Raw genomic sequence first — 13,453 nt, 5'->3', positions numbered from 1 at the left:
GAAACACGTCAAGCGCAGGTACTAGGTGACTCGACTTTCGTTTGTCATCACTTGGCACTTGGCGGGCCAAGTAACTACGCATTGTCAAGAAGCTGTGACGTCAAACTTCAAAGGCCTATGGGGAACCCACATAGTTATACTTGTTATACAGCACGCGGCTACCACGCGTTGGTACATCTTATACAAAGCACCTTACGTAGAAACGAGAGTAGCTGTAACGTCACTCTCTTTATTCTCGTGAGATATGTACTTGTTTTGCAGTTTGTTTGGTTTATTTGAATTCGCACAGTAACTGTGTACTTCAGCTATTCTCTCCTCCCTCTTCTGAATTTGACTCCCCGCTGGCCTTCTCTCCTCCCATCCCCTTACATTGTATTGGGCCTCCGCAGCTTACCCCCCCCCCCCCCTCGATCACCACCCCACGCACACACTACATTGTCACATAGCACAACTCAACCATTCGCTACCCTGTTATTGAGCACTCCTGCTCGTTTGGTCTCGCGAATCCAAATATGATCAATCACGTCAAACTTGAACGGCATGTGGGGAACCCACTTATACTAGCTATAGCTAGCTAGCGCGCATGCATGCGTGTACCGCTAATCCACGGCTGCATAGCCAGCGCTCTGGGACCGCTAGACGTGCGACCATATGTCCACGACAGTAGTAGTAGGGTATAAAAAGCTAGTCATTTCACTGTCACTGTCATTTTGCAAGACATTCTAGACGAAGACGCTTCGAGTTTTGTGTCTCGTGGCTCTGGTGGCATGTCATTGAGGTTGCCTGACCTGGTTCAATTTTTGTTTCGTCCATCTCAATCAAACGTTATCAAAATCCTCAGTGGTAGTATTCAGACGTTTTCGGGTTCTGCGGCTCTTCTCTAGAACTGTGAGCGATCTTACTGGTGGGCTCAACTGAACCGTGCACAACTCCTCTCTCAGCTGAAGTTTCAAACATGGCGGCAAAGGAGCCTCGTGTTTCTGGCAAACAGATGGAGCAGTGGTCAAGGTACGTTTATGCAGAGGTAGGATCACTTGTTCTACAGAAAACCAAATCTCTGCTACAGTCATGTAGTTATAGGAGTCAGGCTTTGTATGAAAGGCAGCTTTCAAGGTGAAGTTAGATTGGCAATGATCTTACCTGATTTGAATTTCATATTTTCTATCCATTTACTATTCATCCGATCTATTTTACAAGTAATTTTACATCCCAAATCAAATAGGCAAGTATGCACATAGCCAGCAATCGCAGGTTATCACCTAGATATAATAATAATCTGCATAACGGTAAAAGTAACTTAGTTTAGAATGGAACTTTTGCTCAGCGTCACCCTTTTAACCAGGCCGTAACTGGGTCGGCCGAAGGAATCCTAGAGAAAGAGAATCCTCCTCTCCACTGCTCAACCAGGATGCCGACATAGGTCTGAAAATAGACAACTAAAAGGTACTCAAGAAAACTTTACGGCCAAGGCTGCGCAGACTTTGGCCTACTAGTATTTTAACATACAAGTAAATTCAAAATTTACGAGGAGCACACAAAAATCTCCATTGAAACCTAGGCAACCTGCGCAGTTCAAAACTGGAAAGAAGAAACACTGGTGGTTGGAATTCACATCGGCACAGTTAACCAGTTCCAGTCTTCTATATCGAAGTTTACCACGCCTAGTGTAATCCAGCGAAAACAACGCAGCGTCAAGCGAATGTTGCCTTTGTTTCATGAGCGCCAAAGACAGAAGTAATCTGTGGCAGAAGATTGTGCTCTTATGGAGGTACCTATGTATACATACATACATACTACCTTAATGTCTGTGGTGCCTCCTTTGCACCATGGCTGGTAGCTCGGCCTATTTAGCTCGTAGCTGTACTGATGAGGCCTTTATGGCCGAAACAGCTTGCTGTCTGCAGCATTGGGTACATACATACATACATACATACATACATACAAACATACTTTAGTACATACATACATACTTGCATACATACATGTACATCGTGATCTTGATCCTGCTGCCAAGGTTCGCTACATACACACATACATACAAGAAACAGACCCACATACACCCACTCTAATGTTGTAACCCTTCCACCCAGTGATACATATGCTGTTTTTTCTTCGTTATTTCTTCCATTTGGTTTCTATATGTCCGGTTCACACAGGATTCAGCGGAATATCCGATGTAGTATCATCGAAGAGGATCGATTCGGTCGCCCAGGAGAAAACTTGAGGTCGTCAATTAACATCATTGGTGGACTTGATATTTCGTACAGCAGCAACGACAACCAGACGGCCGTGGCTGCGCTATCGCTATATAACTACGGTACCATGCAACACCTGCATACATTTAAGATTCCCGTCAAAATAACCGTACCATACAAATCCGGCTTCTTGGCGTATCGAGAAGTCGAGCATTATGTCACGTTGCTGGAGACGCTTAAGAAGGAACACCCCGAGTGGATGCCACAGGTGCTTTTGGTGGATGGCAGTGGAATTTTGCACCCCAGAGGCTGTGGCTCAGCCAGCCATCTAGGAGTTGTGGCTGACGTGCCCACCATTGGTGTAGCCAAAACACTTTATATTCCAGCGGTTCAAGCCCGAAGTGAGCGACAATTCCGAGAAGTAAGTGAAGACTTCTCTATGTTCTTGCCTTGGAACATTCGTTAGGAATACTCGCATCTACTTCTTTATCTTTGCCTAGATGATGCCCATTTCGCACAATATTGGCTGTAATTCATTATTATTCCTGTCGTGCATCTGAGCGAAATTTTCGGAGATGGAGGGGATAGCAAGTGAAAAGTACTTAGCTTAGGATATGGTCCCAGTGATAATCATCTCTCCCTGTTGAAAGTTTAACACTTGCGTCTTTTTGACCCTTTTGGCATCCGCAGGACAATATCAAACACCTTTGCCAAAACAGAGGGACGGCTCCAGTGATTGGAAAGGGCAAGACCGGCATCATTGGAGTAGCCAGCGTCAACAAAGGTGGATCAACACCCGTCTATATTTCAGTTGGCCACAGAGTGTCTCTGAATACTGCAGTTAGAATAGTCCACCAGTGCTATCGAGGCAATTGTAGAATTCCAGCTCCTATAGACAGTGCTGATCAAGAATCTCGACAACAGATTGGTGCAAGAACAAGGGGCACTCGTCCGCGTGTGAAAGCCAAGCCTAGAGATCGCAACAGTTACCACGGAGCAGTGCAGCAGGTCGACATGGACGCCTCTGGCGGCAAGGATTCCACGACTTCCGCCACACATGACGTTCAGCAGGAGACTCCGAATACAGCTCTTCAGTCAGTTTTTTGTGTCTCACCAGTGTCCCCACCCTCCGACGTTTCATTTCTGCCCGTCGTCTTCCCTTTCTTTCTTGACTGTATATATGTTATGCCAGTTTTATGCTGCCATATTACCACTTGGGGTTAAACACCCGGTTTTTTCCCTCATTCGTGCGTCCGTCAGCGCGAGGGTTTTTTCCCGGCTGGCTCGGTCCAGAGAAATTAATTTGACGGTCCCAAGTGGTGCTTATCCTGACTTTATGTTATGTGAATTCAATCACTTTTCCTCCTGGGGTCTGCCTCCCTGTTGTTACTCCTAGTTTCTTCTACATTCCGGTTTACATCTGGCTACGGCCTACTACCCTCACTCTGTGTGCTCCTGCCTCTGTTGTCTGGGTCCATGTCCTTATGTCTGTGTATGTGGAGCGAGAACATCGGTTCTGGATTATAATATTCCTGTTACACTACTACTAGGATAAACATACATATCGAACAGAAAACTTACATGTAGTTGCGTGATGTATGCAGCCTTCATTTTATTTACAGCTCTAGGTCAAACCGACATGTTTGCATAACCGTACCTTGACCAGCGCTTCATCTGTTTGCCACAAATATGACGCTTGTTTTACGCCTTGCTTTAAACTTTGCCTGTTGGAGGAATTTTGCACACCTTAGTTGATCTCACCAGTACAGACTGTATATTGCCGAAATCCATAGTCTATTGCCAGTGAAAAGCACTCATTACCCTCCCTTTCTTTTTCTCTCCCTATCTCCTTTCCCTCTCTGACAGCATCTTTCTTTTTCTCCCTTTTAGCTTGCCGTGGTTGGCTATCACCTGACCTCTCATGTTTATTGGCAGTCTTCGGACGGGCCAGGAGATGTTGAATAAATAAATAAAAATAAATTATTCTAGAGAACAATGTCTTAGAACTCAGCCATCTGAATTCTCCACCGAGCAATAAAACGCGTTACATGTATACATTGTTTGTTTGTTTGAAGTTTTATTTTACATCGCAAACCAAACGGGCATTGATGCCCAATATTATGATGGCGATAGAAAAAAAGTGTGGCTCGATAAAGCTGCACTTATGAAAATGAGAAAATAGTCAATAGGAAGTTTTTGTACCGGTAATTACAAGTCAAGCTCGAACGAAGTAACAATCAGGGAGAAATAGCAAGATGAGGACCTATGCCAGTGGGAGGTGCTATTTGGCCATATTAACCTTAGAAAAACTCTTTCAGCAATCCTTGAAACGAGGTTGGCCGACGAGTGGACGTGAGTTCCTGTGGCAGGGTGTTCCAAAGCTTTACGGCAGAAACCAATGGTCGGCTGTCGCCAGATGTACGCCGAGTTAGCGGAACAACGTATTTGCAATTGTCATTGCCACGGGTGTTACTGGGAGGTTGGAGGGCTACTCTATCTTGCAGAAGAGGGCTAATGCTGCTGGTGTGGACACAGTGCATAAGGAAACGGAGTTTGCCTTTGGCACGTTCAATTACAGGGGTCAGTGCAAGGCGAGTGTATATGAGTGGTATGGGACGGGAAGGGCAGATTGGCTACGCAGCGAACACATCGGTTGTCGAGGACAGTGAGCTGGTGCCGCTGCTGAGCCTTAAGTGCTGAGAAGAACGCGTTTGATCCATAAAGCATGTCAGGAAGTATAAGGGCAGAATAGAAGAGGAGTGACTGGTGTTCAGATAGCGACGGGCGAATGGTTCTCAGGGTGGTTAGCTTCTGCGAAGTTTTACGTACTATGCTGGAGACCTGCGCGTCCCACCGAAGACAGGAATCGAACTGTAGGCCCATAAAGCGAGCAGTGGTGGTCTGGGTGAGAGGCGTCCCGTTGCAGTTAACGTTGAGTTCCAGGGTACTACGGCGTGAACCCTCCAATGGCTAAGACCTGCGTCTTGTCAGGGTTTAAAACCAGGCCTTTCCCGTGTAGGTAGTCAGCCAAGTTTGACACAGCAACTGATAAGACTTGACTTAGGGTTGCTACGGATCCGTTTGCGGTGTCGAGAAGGATGTCATCCGCAAACAGCTGGGAGTGTGCTGGGCTGGTGACGCTATGGACGTCCATGGTATATAGTGAAAACAGCAAAGTACCAAGTAGTACACTACCCTGAGGGACTCCACACCCGCATGCAGTTAGGCGCGAGCACTGCCCACTCGCCAGAACTACTCTCTGTCGATGGTCCGTGAAGTAGCTCGCAAACCAACGCAATGCAGTCGAAGATACACCCAAAGCAAACAAATCTTGGATCATGAGCTGGTGGCATACTTTATCGAATGCCTTGCTCATGTCCACTAGTACTGCGCCAGTATGTAGCTGGTGGTCTGCTGACGACAGATAGCGGTCCATGGCCAAGGTCAAGGAATCTTCCGTGGAGTGTTGTGGCCGGTACGCAAACTGATTGGCGGGCAAAAGTGAATGGGTTTGTAAGAAGTCACACAGGCGTTTGTTGACTATCTTCTCCAAGATCTTCGATGCTATTGGCAGCAAAGATATGGGACGGTAATTGCGAGATGCGTTCTTGTCACCAGACTTAAATAGGGGTCGAACATTTGCAATCTTCGGGGAGAAGGGCACAATGCCAGACGAAAGGGATGCATTAATTAATATGGATAGCGACGGGGCGAGGGCTGCTGCACAATGCTTCAGGATGAATGCCGGAATACTGTCGCCGCCCTCAGCGTTACGAGCATCGAGTATCACGAGGAAGGTGAATACCTCCTCAACACTAGTGGCCTGGAATTCCCGCAAAGGATCCTCAATTGATGTAAAGTTCAATTCAAGGTGACAAAACAAATTGAAACCAAGAAGTTCGGCAATTCCTGTCAATGAAGCATTACACGAGGGATTTGTCAGCTGCATTCCTCCAACGTGCCGTGGACGCAGCAGGACGATGGTTGAAAGATTGGCATCTCCTCGTCAACACCACGAAAACCGTCGTCCTTTCCTTCCAACCCCAACACACCATCCACATCACGCTCCACTCTACTCGGCTGCAGCAGGTCCACCAACATAGGCACCTTGGTGTTACACTCCAAGACGATTTGCGATGGACCCAACACATCATAGAAACCACCAACAAAGCCAAAAAACTACTACACCAACTCCACAAGACACGTGGCACAATGAACGCTTCCAGCCTATTGTTAATATACACAACCTACATCCGACCCGTTCTCGAATATGGCAGCCTTGCCCTCTCGAACACCACACAGCAACAGCGGGATACACTGGAGAGAATTCAACGCCGTGCTATACGCATCTGCCTTCGAATTCCCCTCTTTGCACCAGTTCACCACAGCTCCCTCCTCCATCACGCAAAGCTCCCCACCCTTAGCTCACGACTCCTTGTTAAACAAGCCCTACTAGCATGGGACATCCACCACCAAACCTCCCCACCACACCTGCAACAACCACATCTTGCACCACAATGTCAACACCAACCATACACCCTTCGACAGACAAGGACCTACTCCATCGGACACGCACACACAAACAGGCACCGAGACTCCCCCATCAACAGTGCCCTCACCCTCTACAACTCACTCCCTATCGACATCACAACCCAACCTCGTAGAAATTCTTTCCGAAACAATGCATCCAGTCTTCTTTTGAGCAGTACCTGCTCCTGCTCCGCGCATCCCCCTGGTTTCTGATATCTCGAACGTGTACTTAACTATCTCGATCACCCCTGCTAACATTATTGCCCCCGCTTGTTTTTCATGATCCATTGCTTCTTGCCTCCAGGTTAATTTCCATCTAGCTGTTTCTGGCTAGTACCAGTTCTATCGCACTTATTAATCATCCTTATTGGCGTCACGCGATCGTGGAATAAAGGAATTATATGAATTGCCACCAAAGACAAGCGGCACAAAAGTTGAAGCGTCTTCCTCTAGATTGTTTTGCAAAAGGACAGTGACAGTGAAGAGACTAGCTTTATGTATAGCCTACTATACAAGTAGGTATTGAATCTAATAACACGTCAGAAGCTGGGTGTTTGTGCCCTAGGCACTGGTAGATAATGTCGGCATAATTATTGGCATAATTCGGTGGTTGAAAATTTGGAGCATAATTTTGCATCCTCTCGGAGGTAGGAGCATAACTACACGAGTATACCACGGGTCTAGTATGTAGGCTATACAATTGTGTGCAATGCACCTGATCAGTGCTGGTGGTCTGCATGGCAAAGCGTTTGGAGGTCATGCAGATAGTGTTTTGAATAAAAAGCAGGGTAGAAATCACGGCAATACATTATTGTATGCTCGAACTCGTCTTCTTCAAAGTTCTTTCTCACACTGGCACAGTACATGTAGGAGTAGATGCGAGTGAATCACCCTTCATCAGGTATCCCGGGGCGGAAGGGATAGTGGCGGGTAGTCCGCAAAACTACGTGAACATTTACCGGTACTCGTACATTACATTTGTACATTATGCATGTTACGAAGTCATGACCAGTGTGGATTTTAGCAGCCATGATATGACTGCAGGCTACGGACATTGCTCTTGTTCGGTCATGATGGAAGGAGAAGTGGAGCTACGGGAGAGATGAGCTGATTATTCGCAGGGTGAGGCCCAAGGTGACATCGGTTGGACGAGTATGATGATAACGAAGACAGTACAACATGATAATTTTCAAAGGTAACTCAAACTAATTTGGCAATGAAATAATATTTTTACTGAAGTACAAAAGAAATCAAGTAATGAATAGAAGAAGTACTTCCTCCGTATACGAAAACTTCGTGACTTTTTTTGAATGGTGTTTTGGAGCAAGAACCTGCTGAACGAACGGCGCCAAAGGCTGTCATCGAAAACCCACGTCCATGTCGAGGTTAGTTTGGTTGATCCCGAACAGATTCTCCACGGACGCCATGCGTGTGGGGATGTTGCCGACAGAAACTCAAGAGTCAAATGCAAAAGAAACTAACACTTACTTGCTCGGAAATGACACAGTGACGAAGTGTGGCGGGAACACGGAGTCACGCGGCACTCTCTGCCCTGAAACTGGCCAGGCTCGTACTCATGGTACTTGCGGTGCGCGGCCCCACAGATCTACGCAGCGTGAGAACATAGATTTGTTTCGCTCGCACGGCAAGATGAAACATTTCAGTCGTCATGCAACCAGCGCAGACTCAGGATAAGAATGTCGATGGCCTGGCTTTCTTCGCCTCTCTCCAGTCAGACGTCTCTTTTGTCGCCAAGGGGAATCGCAGGGACCTCCTCGAAGCCATTGAAGAATGCTTGGGAGTATTATCCTGGCGAGAAAATGGGAAGCGTGTGGATGTGCTTGTATGACTCGTTTCACGGCATAATGAAGGTCGCGGGTTGGAACGACTGAATATGGGCGACACCGATTCGTACACAGCTCTAGAGATGAAGAGGACGTAGCCAAAGTCCAGCGTTGGATCATCACTGAAGGTGACAAGAATCCGAACGAAATGCGAGCGGAAGCAGCGACTGTTGGCGATAGGGAGTCAGCGTCGTCAGGTGACAATGACATGAGCGACGAGGACTCTGAAAAAACTCAAGCACATTCGTCTGAGTTGCTTCTTTCTTTGTTTATAGCTTTTAAACAGACAATGCCACGAGTGTAATTCCGAGTCAAACGGGACAATTCCGGAGCTGCGCGCAGCTTTCAGCAAAAGTCACGAAGTTTTTGTAAACGGAGGAAAATATTGTTTTCTCTTTTCCATGTTGACCTCTTAGGCTCTTACATGCATGGACACCTTGGTATGGGGATACTCATGTACATGTTTTTTGTTGTACTTATGGCCACTTGCAACTTGCAAGTGCGAAAAAGGCACAATTTCCTGAACTTTGAGGCTCCTTAAGTACAACAAAGTGAATGCACATGTATATCCCCGGGTGCTAAAGCATAATATGAGGATTTTACGAGCATAATGCGAGAATCCATGAAAGCAAAATTCCTTGATTTCGCGAGAATAATCCGCCGGAGCCTATTGTGCACAGGTGTAGTACTAGTAGTAGCAGAAGTGGGTTGACCATATACATCAATAAACAACGGGGTGTTGACGTCAGATCAAGGGGGCCTAGTAGAACGCACAATGTCATTCTGCGAACCCATCGAAGTCTGAGAATGATTTTATGCAATATTTCGCGTTTGGAAACATTTGTCCGCGGGTACCAGGCGCGGGCTGAGAAAAAGTCGTCTTCAAAAGGTTCTTTAAAGCTCTGGCGAGAATCCGCGATATGCGCATTGAAACAAAATTGCGTTACGATTTATTGAAAGTGGTATAGTTGGTACGAGGGTTCAAAACCATTAATTTTAAACTCCAAAGTGTTCGTCTTCTTTTTGACATGCTCACAACAGCTCGCAACAAACAAAAGCTAAGGACGATGGAAAGAGAGCATGCCAAAAAGAAGATGAAGGCTATACATGTAGCTCAAATGGTTTTGAACACCCGTACCGTACAACCAACTATGCCACTTTCAATAAATCGTGACGCCATTGGGTTTTAACACGCATGTGGCAGATTCTCGCAAAATAAACTTTTGAAGGCCTCTATTTTCTCGCAAAAAAATCTTTTCCAGGTCAGGCGCGACCGGCCTACGCCCGGGGCACGCGGACAAATGTTTTTCAATCGCGTAATTTTGCCCGAAATACCCAGATTTCGATGAGGGCGCAGAAGTACAATCATGTACTTACTTGATTGTAGTCGTTGTTGATTTGATAGCATGCATGAAACAAGTTCTAAGGCGGAAGACACCGTCTTTGGAAACAGTGACCTTACTACAACCCTCTAATACCATGACTGTACTAATAGTACTAAGGTCCCTTAATTAATTAATCTGACGTCAACACCCCGTTGTTTATTGATGCTGTCGAAGTGCCTACGTTACAGTCCATTCATTGGAAACTGGCACCCTTACTTTTTCGTGTCTCTCTCACATAGTTGTAGATATCGTGAAAACAACAGTACATCCTGCATTGTGTGACCTGTGCAATTATTCCTTGCCACATTTGAGGCCAGAACAGTCCAAGAACAGGGAAATAGAAATTCAGCCAGGTTTTAAAAAATTAGGACAGGTATGCCATGGAGAAGCAGATCCAAAACCCAAATATTTGAGATTTAAAGTGGGTTTTTGATCCTCAATTCAGACCAAATCCGACTTTCAAAAGCCAGCGGGCCAGTTTCCGATGAATGGACTGTAGGGAGGGCCCAAATATGCTCAAAAATTTCGCATGTTATGATTTTCGCATATTGGCCATTTGCTTCAAAATATGCTTCGAAATCACACAGAAGCAGAAAAATATGCTCGATATACATGTATGCTCGAAATATGAACTGATATCAGTGATAATTATGCGAATTCTTTGCTCCTTGTAGCAAAATATGCTACATTTGGTACAATACGCTAGATTTGCTACTTTGTGCGACCTTATGTCAAAAGGACCAAAATATGCAAAAATATGCGCAAGCATATTCGGGCCCTCCCTAGCCTACGTCACGTGCTTGAAAACTCGTAGTTACACGTGGTTACAATAATATTATTTTAGCAATAAGAACTGCTTTATGGCAGTTTTCTAAACAAAGTTTTTGTGTTCTAGTCCATGGACCCCGTCTAAAAAAGAAAAAAATTAACGAAATGTGATAGCGGAAAATTAAAATTTCACACAAAACCTCACAATAATCGCACACAGGATGAAAAGCGAGAAGACATTTCCCCTCGGCCTCGTGGTCCTCTTTCCTATTCATGCATGTTTCCGCAGTACAAGTCACCCGTGCAGTGTCAGACTAAACAAGTGTTGAAAGCAGTATTTTTTTTAAAACTAAGATCCTCAAGTGTTGTGATTATTGTAAGGTTTTGTGTGAAATTTTAATTTTCCGCTATAACATTTCGTTAATGTCTTACTTTTTTGACGGGGTCCATGGACTAGAGCACAATAACTTTTTTTAGAAAACTGCCATAAAGCATTTTTTATTGCTATAATTTCTTATTTTTTTGGCTAAGGATATTATCAAGAGTCCATAAACAAATGTTTATGCACTCTTGATATTATTATAATAATTATGTCACCAATGGAATGTCGTAAATGATGGCCTAGCGCCTCTACATGTGCATCATATCAAATTCAATACTGTATTATACGCATTGATGTGCAAGCCTTATCTTTCAGTAAATGGCACTAGTATTGCATATTCATGTTCTTTTGCAGGGGAATAATATGGGAAGTGGCGGTGATACTTTTTTTATACGCAGGTCATTCTGTGGATGTTGCTGTTGCAGAATTTCATGTATCTGTCATCAGATTGTCTTGTCTTTCAGAAAATTCAGATTTCCCCACCCTCAATCACACTTACTTGGGAATTGTAACCAGGTGCGTGCCGCAGATGTTTTTGTTGATTCTGTGTTTATAATTGTAGTCATGGGTTGTCGTGATAAGGTGATCCTGCATCATTTTGTACTGAAATCGTAATACTGTTGATGTCAATAAAACTTTTGGAAGTAGTTCAATGACTTCAAAGTGTTACAAGTCCACAATTGTCTAAAACAACACAACAAAGTAGGAACAATAAACATGTATTTTTTATTTATTTTTTATGTTTATTTGAATTCGGATAGCTCAACAGTACAGAAGTACAACTACAAAGAGTACCGAATAGAAGGCCCCGAGAACGGGAAACCAAAAAAACAAAAAAAAAACAAAAACAGCAACATCAAGTTACTGATTATGCACATTGCTTGAAAGCAAATCACAACAATGATTAAGAGTTAAGCTGTCTTTTAGCCAAATAGCCAATTTGACGCGGAAATCTGCGATAGTAGTGCAGGACTTCAGGTCGTCTGGTAAATAATTCCAAACAAGAGCCGATTTACTTGAAAAGGACAGAAAGCCAGACATTGATCTATAGCGACTGATACTCATGTTATGAGTTGTAGAGCCGCGAGTAGTTCGGGTAGACGTACAGATGGGAAAGAGGGACTGCAAGCAAACAGCCGGCTTAATACAGTAACAGTGGAAAATGAATACAAGGAACAAAAATACTGATCGATATTGGAAAGTAGCAATGAACAATATCAATTGTGCACTCATAACCATGTATAAACAATTAAAATGAAACAATTCCAGAACGTTTTCGTGTGACCATCATCAGTGGAACATCGTCACATAGTAAGAATCACTAAAACAACCAGTTATATAGCTACAGTAATATGAAAAGAAGCGTGAGAATGCAGCACAGCTAGCGGTTATGCATAACGCGTGTAGTGTGAACCTTTGCAGTGTATCTGAGAATGGTAGCAGTAGATGAATGTGGCAGCTGTGAGTGCGTGTGAACAAAAACAGCCCAGACTCGAGTAAACAAGTCCAATCGTACGAGATTTTCAAGAGACGAGACTGCACCCATTGGCTTGTTTCGTATGAAGCAAACAAGTCACTGAATGCATGAACCTCTCCATAATGGTGATTTTCCCTGATATGCGAATTTATTTTGCATACTCGGCCAATGCTTTCCCTCCAGATTGGGAACGTCCAACGATGCTATGCCACTGCAAAATTCAGATTCTACCCTATGATCGGAGCACGGAATGCCGGAAGCAATCATGACCAGTGCCTTACTTGTAACGTACCAATGTACAATGAACATGAGTATTTCGACAACACATCTAAGCCCCAGCAGCAACATACAGTCAACTTCGCTTATAACGTCAAGAAGGTGAACTCGCGTTTCCGTAAATGAAAGGGTGAGCATAAGCAAATGAATCGAAAGAAACTGGTCAACTCAGAGATCACCTGTCATTGAGTATTCCGTGAAAGGAGGCCTTGACAGCAGGAAAGCTAAATTTAGAAAAGAGATCCTGTCAGCTTCTCCATTATTTATTGTATTCCACCTAAAATCAGCACACTTTTCGTAAATAAAAGAGTCAACACAAGCAAATGAATCAAAGGAAACTGGTTAACTCACCTGTCATTGAGTAATATTCCGTGAAAGGAGGTCTCAGCAGAGCCGAAGCGAAATAAGCCAGGAGACGAAATATCTTAAACAGCACATGCAAGAAGCAGTTCCAAAGAAGTCAGTTCCTCGCGCATGCACATCCGAAAACGGACTGCACTGCAACACAATGTCTGCCGTGAACGCGCACAGCACGCGGCTACCACGCGTTGATAGATCTAATACCGAGCACGGCACTCTAATCTTTATTTCCACGA

The 13,453-nt window shown here is 44.6% G+C and overlaps 1 protein-coding gene across 1 annotated transcript; it reads left to right on the top strand.

The window, feature by feature from the left end:
* The first annotated feature begins 1,902 nt into the window (after positions 1 to 1,902).
* On the top strand, positions 1,903 to 4,309 carry LOC135812493 (endonuclease V-like). The gene is made up of 2 exons (XM_065325840.1): positions 1,903 to 2,616; positions 2,886 to 4,309. Exons 1-2 carry the CDS (start codon positions 2,140 to 2,142, stop codon positions 3,417 to 3,419), a joined length of 1,011 nt encoding a protein of 336 aa, XP_065181912.1. The 5' UTR covers positions 1,903 to 2,139; the 3' UTR covers positions 3,420 to 4,309.
* Positions 4,310 to 13,453: the final 9,144 nt, after the last annotated feature.

Source organism: Sycon ciliatum, chromosome 3 (genome assembly GCF_964019385.1).
Source record: "Sycon ciliatum chromosome 3, ocSycCili1.1, whole genome shotgun sequence".
Classification (NCBI taxonomy): Eukaryota; Metazoa; Porifera; class Calcarea; order Leucosolenida; family Sycettidae; genus Sycon; species Sycon ciliatum.
This window is presented reverse-complemented; position numbering and strand designations above follow the sequence as displayed.

Coding starts and splice junctions, on each gene's coding strand:
- LOC135812493 (XM_065325840.1), top strand. CDS start 2,140: ATGTCCGGTTCACACAGGATTCAGCGGAATATCCGATGTAGTATCATC. Junction 2,617..2,885: donor GTGAGCGACAATTCCGAGAA/GTAAGTGAAGAC, acceptor TGGCATCCGCAG/GACAATATCAAACACCTTTG.